This window comes from Gobio gobio, assembly GCF_949357685.1.
Source record: "Gobio gobio genome assembly, chromosome: 3".
Lineage (NCBI taxonomy): Eukaryota > Metazoa > Chordata > Actinopteri > Cypriniformes > Gobionidae > Gobio > Gobio gobio.
In genome coordinates this window covers 57180363-57190308 of record NC_137099.1, presented here as the reverse complement: position 1 = coordinate 57190308, position 9946 = coordinate 57180363, and the positions used below count along the sequence as shown (strand labels likewise).

At 39.4% G+C, this 9946-nt stretch overlaps 1 protein-coding gene across 1 annotated transcript; it reads right to left on the bottom strand.

Annotated features, from left to right (window-relative positions):
• Positions 1–444: 444 nt before the first annotated feature.
• On the bottom strand, positions 445–4983 carry LOC307123950 (lipopolysaccharide-induced tumor necrosis factor-alpha factor homolog). The gene is made up of 5 exons (XM_079812817.1): positions 4931–4983; positions 4414–4527; positions 4275–4334; positions 3865–4012; positions 445–726 (listed from the first exon to the last, which is right to left on the bottom strand). Exons 2-5 carry the CDS (start codon positions 4511–4513, stop codon positions 621–623), a joined length of 414 nt encoding a protein of 137 aa, XP_079668943.1. The 5' UTR covers positions 4514–4527; positions 4931–4983; the 3' UTR covers positions 445–620.
• Positions 4984–9946: the final 4963 nt, after the last annotated feature.

Below are 9946 nucleotides of genomic sequence, written 5' to 3'. Positions count from 1 at the left end.
ACCAACGTATAGTGAATAGAAAGTTATCCAGGGATAATGCCACAAATGTATTGTGTGTGTGTGTGTGCATGTGTTTGTCATAGATGCATGCGTGTGTGTGTGTGTGTGTGTGTCTGTGTCTTTAGCTTCGCCCACTGCACGCCTTCACAAGTTCGGCTGTTTTTGGAAAGAGTCGGTACAGCTTATCTATCTTTTATACATTTTAAGAAAACTAAAGACTTTTTTGAGATATGAAGGATGCAATAGGTACTCAAGATTAACAAGAGTCAATGCACAAGAAACCCATTGCAGATGGGCTGGTCCGTTTTTTCCTTCCCTTTTATCTGTGCCACTGCTTTCATTTGAGTTCATTTCAATGGAAAGGCATTTAGTGGAATAATAATAATAATGCACTGATTTATTAATCGTTTTGTTGTAAAAGAAACGTAGGCTATGCAGACTTTTAGGGTAAAACAATTGTTTAATAAAATTATCATTTGTGCAAAATGACAATGAAGAGTATAGGCTACATAAAATATATTTCTTTAAATTCAAAACATGCTTTAACATACATTAAAAGTCCAGAAAAGACAAACACAATTCTATCAAATCAGTCTGGATTCAGGGTCTCATAGAGCGAGCTACATGCGTTTGTGCACATGGACGACACTCGAGCAGCTTGGGCAGCGATGCTCTACGTCCTTGCAGGCATTCACACAGAATGGGATGAGACAACACGGCCAGATCCTGGACAGACAAAAAACAACAGTTGATCTCTGTCAGTTCGTGTCCATTTATAATCCATTTATAATCAGATTGATGGCTCAATCGAACTGAAATAAACTCTTCAACAGAACTGAAAATAATCAGATCAACGGTAACGGGAACAAATGAAACATGCTTGAAATCAACTATTACCTCAATCAGATTCACAAATACCTTGCACAAATGGTCAAAATGGTTAGTAGAGGATATTTATATATTTGCTAAAACACTCTTTAGACATAAGTGACCCTTACCGAACAAAAATATATGGAAATATACACTGCAATGACTACATGATACATTTCCATATATGGGAAACTAGTGCTTATATTTTTCAATATATAGCCTATGTATTGACCATTGTATGGCTATATATTGATACCTGACACCTAAATGAACACTTTACAGTTGGTTTTATTACTGTGAGTCATTCTCTTCGAATGCTATTGAAGTTATAAACGTGCATACTAATGCCGTGTATCTTTAGAGATGGTCCCTAAATTTGTGATCTGTACAAGTGGGCGTGTCAGTGAGAAACATGGCGGAATCAATGGATGCAACGTCTGTAGTTGAATATAACAGGTATTTACCTGTGACAGTCAGGCTTTGTCATTTAAAACCAAGTAAGCTTGCATTGTAATATAACATTAGCCTAATATATAACAATACCGTTTACAATGGTTTCATAGATGAATTAAAAGCGCAAAAGATTATAACTCACCTGATGCGTATTCTTTGTTCTTCATTTTCTATAAGCAGAGTTAACAAACTGTATTTTCGTGAAATTCATTAAAAGAAGGTAGGCTACACCACCATCTTGCTCCGATCAAAGAGACTTGAACGCACATGATGTAGTAAACATGACTTATCACCTCGTAAATACGAACATCCCAGGAGGACTTGAACGCACCATGTGTTACACACACCACAGCTGCAATCCCCCCACAAATGGCGGGTGTTAATGTCAAGCCATGATTACATATAATATTCATAAAGTTTAATCCACTTTTATCCACTTTGTATCCTTTATTGTGTACATACATTGCACAAACATGTCCTCATATAAATGTGAATGTACACACACATTTACAGGTGCTGGTCATATAATTAGAATATCATCAAAAAGTTGATTTATTTCACAAATTCCATTCAAAAAGTGAAACTTGTATATTATATTCAATCATTACACACAGACTGATATATTCCAAATGTTTATTTATTTTAATTTTGATGATTATAACTGACAACTAAGGAAAATCCCAAATTCAGTATCTCAGAAAATTTGAATATTACTTAAGACCAATACAAAGAAAGGATTTTTAGAAATCTTGGCCAACTGAAAAGTATGAACATGAAAAGTATGCGCATGTCCAGCACTCAATACTTAGTTGGGGCTCCTTTTGCCTGAATTACTGCAGCAATGCGGCGTGGCATGGAGTCGATCAGTCTGTGGCACTGCTCAGGTGTTATGAGAGCCCAGGTTGCTCTGATAGTGGCCTTCAGCTCTTCTGCATTGTTGGGTCTGATATTTCACATCTTCCTCTTCACAATACCCCATAGATTTTCTATGGGGTTAAGGTCAGGCGAGTTTGCTGGCCAATTAAGAACAGGGATACCATGGTCCTTAAACCAGGTACTGATTGCTTTGGCACTGTGTGCAGGTGCCAAGTCCTGTTGGAAAATGAAATCTGCATCTCCATAAAGTTGGTCAGCAGCAGTAAGCATGAAGTGCTCTAAAACTTTCTGGTATATGGCTGTGTTGACCTTGGACCTCAGAAAACACAGTGGACCAACACCAGCAGATGACATGGCACCCCAAACCATCACTGACTGTGGAAACTTTACACCGGACCTCAAGCAACGGGGATTGTGTGCCTCTCCTCTCTTCCTCCAGACTCTGCAACCCTGATTTCCAAAGGAAATGCAAAATGTACTTTCATCAGAGAACATAACTTTGGACGACTCAGCAGCAGTCCAGTCCTTTTTGTCTTTAGCCCAGACGAGACGCTTCTGACGCTGTCTGTTGTTCAAGAGTGGCCTGACACAAGGAATGCGACAGCTGAAACCCATGTCTTGCATACGTCTATGCGTGGTTGACTCCAGCTGCAGTCCACTCTTTGTGAATTTCCCCCACATTTGTGAATGGGTTTTGTTTCACAATCCTCTCCAGGGTGCGGTAATCCCTATTGCTTGTACACTTTTTTCAACCAAATCTTTTCCTTCCCTTCGCTTCTCTATTAATGTGCTTGGACACAGAGCTCTGTGAACAGGTAGCCTCTTTTGCAAAGACCTTTTGTGTCTTGCCCTCCTTGTGCAAGGTGTCAATGGTCGTCTTTTGGACAACTGTCAAGTCAGCAGACTTCCCCATGATTGTGTAGCCTACAGAACTAGACTGAGAGATCATTTAAAGGCCTTTGCAGGTGTTTTGAGTTAATTAGCTGATTAGAGTGTGGCACCAGGTGTCTTCAATATGTAACCCTTTCACAATATTCGAATTTTCTGAGATACTGAATTTGGGATTTTCCTTAGTTGTCAGTTATAATCATCAAAATTAAAAGAAATAAACATTTGAAATATATCAGTCTGTGTATAATGAATGAATATAATATAAAAGTTTCACTTTTTGAATGGAATTAGTACATGCAGGTGTACTTGTGCTAATAGCTTGAAAATATGAAACATTTATAATGTAGCATATATAAGAAATTTGTGTTTATACTGCATGAGTAAATAGATCTGCAATATATTATACACATGCAGTATCATATCTGATATATCTATATAATATGAAGTGCATAACTGAATATAAAATTACATACATCATACGGCAATTCCTATTAATATATTAACACAATATATTTTTTGGTATATTTTCAAATATACCGTTGTATAATTCAATATATTGATCATTCATATATATAGGGAAATATATTTTCTTCCCGAAAGGGGACATCAAGTCATCAAGGCAAAAATTTCCCAGTGACATCCTCAAAAGGTTCTGACTCACACACTGCGCTGAACTTTGACATTTGAAATGCACATGCATAAATAAATCAGATTGCAACGTTTAGGGTTCAAATAAACAGAACTTTCAGAATCTGAAATAATTTTGTTTCTTACAACAGGATGGCAAGACCTCCACAGATGGCCCAGGTAAGAAGGCCGTTGGTGTATCTGGTGTCTGTGACAATCTGCTGCTGGCAGTGAGGACATTTCATCGGTCCCGGGACATCGGATAGACTCGATGGCAGCATCACCACCTGTGTCACTGCACAGATTGAGTAAAAAAAAAAAAAAAAAAACATTACATCTCCAGGTTCAAAGTTTGTAATTCTCAATCGGTGGATTTACTCTTCAGTTATGACTATTTGGTTTAGATTTGGTTTAGATTTTTGGATTTGTACACCCAGCATAGTTGGTCACCAGCATGTGTTGAAATGAGGACAGTGGTTTCTAATAGTGAAATGAGGACAGTGGTTTCTAATAGTGAAATGAGGACAGTGGTTTATAATAGTGAAATGTAAGCTGACCTGTGGCAGGTGTAGATGCAGATACTGTGGGTTGAGGTGGATAAAATGACGCGACCGGGCCTGTAAAAACGTCATGATTTAAACTCACAGAACCAGTTCAACTAATCTCTCTCAGACATTTGACAAATGGTCAACTAACCTGGTTGAGGCTGGTATGCAGCTGGTTGAATGTGGTAAGGCATGTTGGTTGGGTCCACCTGAGGACCAGGATATGGTGGGGGATCGGATCCTTTCTCCATTATTAAAGTAAGATCTGTGAGATGAGAAAGGATATATTTTTCAAAGCTCCATTATGTTATGTTATCATATGATTTACAGCACAGTAAGACATAATTCACATTGCTTTTCCACTGCCCCACCCTTATGCGTTACACGTATTTATTTACATATAAATATGCAAATATATTTTTAAACAGACGAGAAGATTAGTTCTGAACAAGTAAAGTCAGCCTATCAGAGAAGTTATTTACCATTCAAGCCCACACTCAGATCAGCATCACATGCACACGGAAATACTTATTTCTGTATCTCTTTATAATGATAATCCTTAAACTTCAGAGAAACTTTTATATTGACGACCAAAAGTCTAGCATCAACCAAACAAAAACATATAGTTAACATGTTTTTATCCATTTGAAACGCATTAGAACACCTACCTGGTCACTGGAGTGCTGTGGAAAGTCCTCCCTAGAAGTCACTGATCAACTATAGAGAGAAAACAATGAACTCACTGTTATGACAGCCAAAGTGTGTGTGAGAGAGAGAGAGAGAGAGAGAGAGGGGGGGGGGGGGGGGACGGGGGCGGAGAAATATATATTTTAAAAAAAAATTGTATATAGCACAATAAATACAACAGTAGTTGGCCATTGCACTCACAGAAATATTTCACCCAAAATTTAAGATTTATGTAATTTTATTAAATGACAAATTCCCATTTATATTTTTTTCATAATTTTAACACAAATCTACCAAATAAACTTTACACAATTTATTTTCATTAGGATAATAAAACCTATTTATTTAAAATACATAAAGTTTATTGTATAAATTGCATAATAATCAAGAGAACTAAATCAGGATAATTAAAAAAGTTAAATAACATTTATTTGAATCATGTTAAATGTATATTCATGGCAGAGTTAGTTTTTATGCATTTACATCTATTTGATTTTATTTAAAAACTCATATTTTTAAAATCTATACATTAAAAGTAAATAAACTCTAAAAGATTTAATAAATTTTACAATTTATTTAATGCAATTAGTTAATAAATACTAACATTGTTTGAATAATAAGAGTTATAAAACAAACAAGATTCTGTTATTTAAAGTTTATGTGATTGGTTTTCATCAAAGTTATGAAAAAAAAATCCATTTGGGAAACAGGAAACGACGTCACTTTCGCTGGACACAAGCCCTCGAGATATTGTGGGAATCCGTCACACACATCCCACTGAGCAAAGGCGTACGTTGAAAAGACGTCCACTGAGGAGCCAGAATGAAAGTTTTTATGACGTCTGTTTTTGACGTGTTCTGCACGTCCGATATAATGTATATATAAGTCCACTTATATAATGATTAATGTATAGATTTTAAAAATATGAGTTTTTAAATAAAATCAAATAGATGTAAATGCATAAAAACTAACTCTGCCATGAATATACATTTAACATGATTCAAATAAATGTTATTTAACTTTTTTAATTATCCTGATTTAGTTCTCTTAATTATTATGCAATTTATACAATAAACTTTATGTATTTTAAATAAATAGGTTTTATCATCCTAATGAAAATAAATTGTGTAAAGTTTATTTGGTAGATTTGTGTTAAAATTATGAAAAAAATATAAATGGGAATTTGTCATTTAATAAAATTACATAAATCTTAAATTTTGGGTGAAATATTTCTGTGAGTGTGTGCTGAACACACACTGTCGCCGCCATTTTATTTTGATTAAATGTTTTGACTGTTCGCCGATTCCCGCCTCCTTCTTCCCGTACAAACAACATTTACTACAGTGGTGCCGAAACCCGGGAGGAAGGAGGGACATGCTGTCGAGGAGCCCTCGCAGCTGAGGGGGATCGCGGTGCCGCGGAGTTCGGGCAGCGCGGAGGAGAGAAGTCCGCGAGCGGCTGCCCGAAGCGGTGGTGCTGGAGCGGATGAAGATCGGTGGGACGGAGAGCTCGCTGCCGCGCCCCTGGGTCGAGGTGGGGTGGCTGCCGTCCGCGAGGGGGCGAAGGAGTCCCCAGCGCTTGCCTGGAGCCGGAGCCTGCTGTCGTCCGCCGCATAGGGGAGGAGCAGGGAGCGCGGGATGGGGACTCGCTTCCGGCCGCCCTCAGAAGGAGGAGCCACCGCCGGCCGCCAGGGGGCGGAGGAGTCTCGGGCCGTCCACCGAGCGTCCAGTGCCACCGCATGGCACCGCGAAGAAGAGCCTCTCGGCTGGCTGAGGACCGAGCGGCAGTGTGTCTGGGAACCGGACCAGAATTTTTTTTTTTTTTCTTTTCTCCTCTCTCCACTCTCTCGTCTCTGTCGCTCCTCATGCTCCCCGCTCCGTTCTCTCACCTCGCTGTTCTTACCCCCAGGTCCCGCGGCCGCCGTGATCGGCCCCCCCGGGGAGGGGGGGGGGGAGTAGAGCGCAGACTCGGGAGTGCCCCCCGGCCTGCGAAGGGCGTTGGGGGTATGTGGCGAGCAGCGAGGCCGAGGGACCGTGAGGGCGGGACGAGGCGGCGCTCATCAGAGTGGATGAGCGCCAGCTGCGCGCCGCAGCGATCTCGGCCCTTGCGGAGGAGTGAGGGAGTATAAAGGAGGAGTGACGACAGTGAGGGACGAGAGAGGACCAGGCCTGGATTTTGTGTTATGTTTTATTTTGTGTTCGCTGCAGTCGTCCGTGAGGGGCTGCAGCTTTTTATTTTTCATTTTGTATTTGTTTGTATGTAGGCGGCAGTCGACCGTGAGGGGCTGTCGCCGCCATTTTATTTTGATTAAATGTTTTGACTGTTCGCCGGTTCCCGCCTCCTTCTTCCCGTACAAACAACATTTACTACACAGACACACAGTTATAGCAGCCAGAGAAAAAAATTAAGCAAACACTGATCACCATCATAGTGATGGTTCAATCTAAACAGCCTATCTTTGTCCCAACATTTTTTGTATGTCTTTGATTTAAACTTACAAATGTAAGCAAAACATGCTTGATATTTGAGGCAGTTTTCACACACAGTATAAAATATTACCTTGCTTTTACTAAAAAATAATTGAGGCAACTAGGGATGCACCGAAATGAAAATTCCTGGCCGAAACCGAAAAAGAGGAAACCAAGGCCGAAAGCCGAAAACCGAAACACCGAAAGAAATGATGCCAATTATTAGTACCATTGCATTTATGGCTAAGACTGTGTACTAACTTTACTAAAATAAAGGCATTGCAATTGCATAAAATAATATTAAAGTTTCAAAGAATAAATCAATTACAAATTATGCCAATATTTATTTAGCACATTGCAACAATGCACAGTATAAAATAAAATTCAAACTAAAATGTTTAACTTGACCCCACTCATTTGTACATTAAATAATAATGTACAGGCCTACAGAAAGGTTATAAAATTAAATGTTCTCTCATAAAAACAAAGTGCATTTAGGTCTAGTGCATTTAAAATTTTTCTCTGTAGGACTACTACAAGAAAGTGCATTCAGAACAAGTGCAACTGCTTAAAGGGGTGGTAAAACACATTCTTTTGAAGGCTTGATTGTGTTTGTGGGGTGCACTGTAACATGTGTTCATGCTTCGTTTTAAAAAAAATTGCATTATTTTTCATATATTTGACCTTTATTCTACACTGCTCTGTCCCTCCTTGTAAAACGGTCTGACGCTTTCCGGGTTGTATGAAGCCAGTCCCTCAAAAATACGCAGTGGGCTCTGATTGGTTAGCTGGCCTAGTGTGTTCTGATTTGCTAACCGCAGTGCATGTTTGTCGGAAACGCCACGCCCTTTACCGGTAGACTGTGCTTTGGTCAGTATTAGCCAGTATTAAACCATTGCGTCAATAAAAACATACCAATCTGAGCCCGAATCAGACCCAGAACATTTTAGTGAAGATGATCGAGCAGAACCTGTTCAACCTGTTCATTCCTCAAGAGTAAAGACTGCGGATCTACAGTGATCGCTACTGAATGGCACTGTTACTTTTGTATTTTTAGAACGAGCCAAATATCTGTCGCAAGAACTATTAACCCAAAACAAACACTAAGCACTGGCTTTAACTAGTAAGTTAGCCAAATCACACACAGAACCATGTTTAGCATGCCTGTAGATAAATAATACATAAAAGCTCTAATCAAAGAATCATTTACACTAATGCCAAGTTCACTGTTGAGATTTTAACATTAGTGTTTGTAACGTTAGGTGTTCGTCGGATAACGTTAAGTATGAATGAGCTTTTAACAGACTGGTTTGCAGAACAGTGTTGTCATCTGTTTACTTCCTTGCTACAACATATTACAGGAAAACACATCGATGAAATATAAATCAGACTTACAGGTTGTGGCCCGTAAACAGCTTCTGTTTGTAAATCCAGCTTTCAGGACAAGCCGTTGTGAAATTCCTGCATTGAACTCGCGAACATTGTGAAAGTTTTCCTCCGTGAAATGTGCTGCGGGAGGGAGCCCCGCGCGCGTCGTGCATTCACGCACTGGCCGCGTTTGTCTCGGCGCGCTGACGTTGTGCAAATCTGGCATTGAACTCGCGAACATTGTGGATGTTTTCCTCTGTTAGATGTGCTGCTGGAGGCTCTGGAGCCCCGCACGCGCCTGTTTCCCTCTGTCTCAAACACACTTGCATATAACATGCTGTATGTTAAACGCTCTGCAACGCACCCCTGTCCCTATGAAGGCTGAACAAAGCAAGTACCCCAGACCTGCAATCCGGATGAAAATAACAGCGTTTCCTCGGCATCGCGGCAACAACACTCCAGCTTAAGTGTTGTAACTATACCACAACAGCGCCGCGATACAAAATGGCCTCACCCCCCCTTATTTAATATTCTCGGAGGAGGGGTTTATGTAAATATTGAGCCTGTTGATGTCACCAACCCTGGAGGAATGTCTGTAGTCGCCTACTGGCCGTTTGCTGTAGTTCTTAGAAACTGATTTCTTTAAAAGCAAATATCTCCCTTTGCTTTAAACTTTGAACGTTGTAACTTTGCAGATGTTGTTTATGCTCAAGCAGCAACATTACATGCTAGCTAAAGTTAGAATAGTGAAATCGTTGTTTACCACCCCTTTAAAGATACAACTACTTTCTCTGTAGGCCTTCAACATAATAGTGTATCAAAACAAAGACTGCCATAGCCCATATGTTAACTGTAGAATAGGGGTGTAACTGTACAGAAAAACTGACGGTTCGGTACAGCAGTTTTACAAAATGGCTTTTTATTTATTTTTATTGGTTTACTGAAAAAAAAAGTATCTGTCCTTAAATGAATTAAATTATAACTAAAAGTTTATTGAATATATTGCTCTAAACTATATAGGGAGCCCTTACTTGCACATTAATATTAAAGGTTAACAACAGAGCCCAAACTATTAGCCTAAATTCAGTTGCTATGTATTTTTAGGTCTAATAATCAACACTCAAATAACATAGTACACAAACATGTAAACTTCACATAAGG

Coding starts and splice junctions, on each gene's coding strand:
- LOC307123950 (XM_079812817.1), bottom strand. CDS start 4,513: ATGGAGAAAGGATCCGATCCCCCACCATATCCTGGTCCTCAGGTGGAC. Junction 4,013..4,274: donor TGCATCTACACCTGCCACAG/GTCAGCTTACAT, acceptor CAATCTGTGCAG/TGACACAGGTGGTGATGCTG. Junction 727..3,864: donor GGAGGTCTTGCCATCCTGTT/GTAAGAAACAAA, acceptor TTGTCTGTCCAG/GATCTGGCCGTGTTGTCTCA.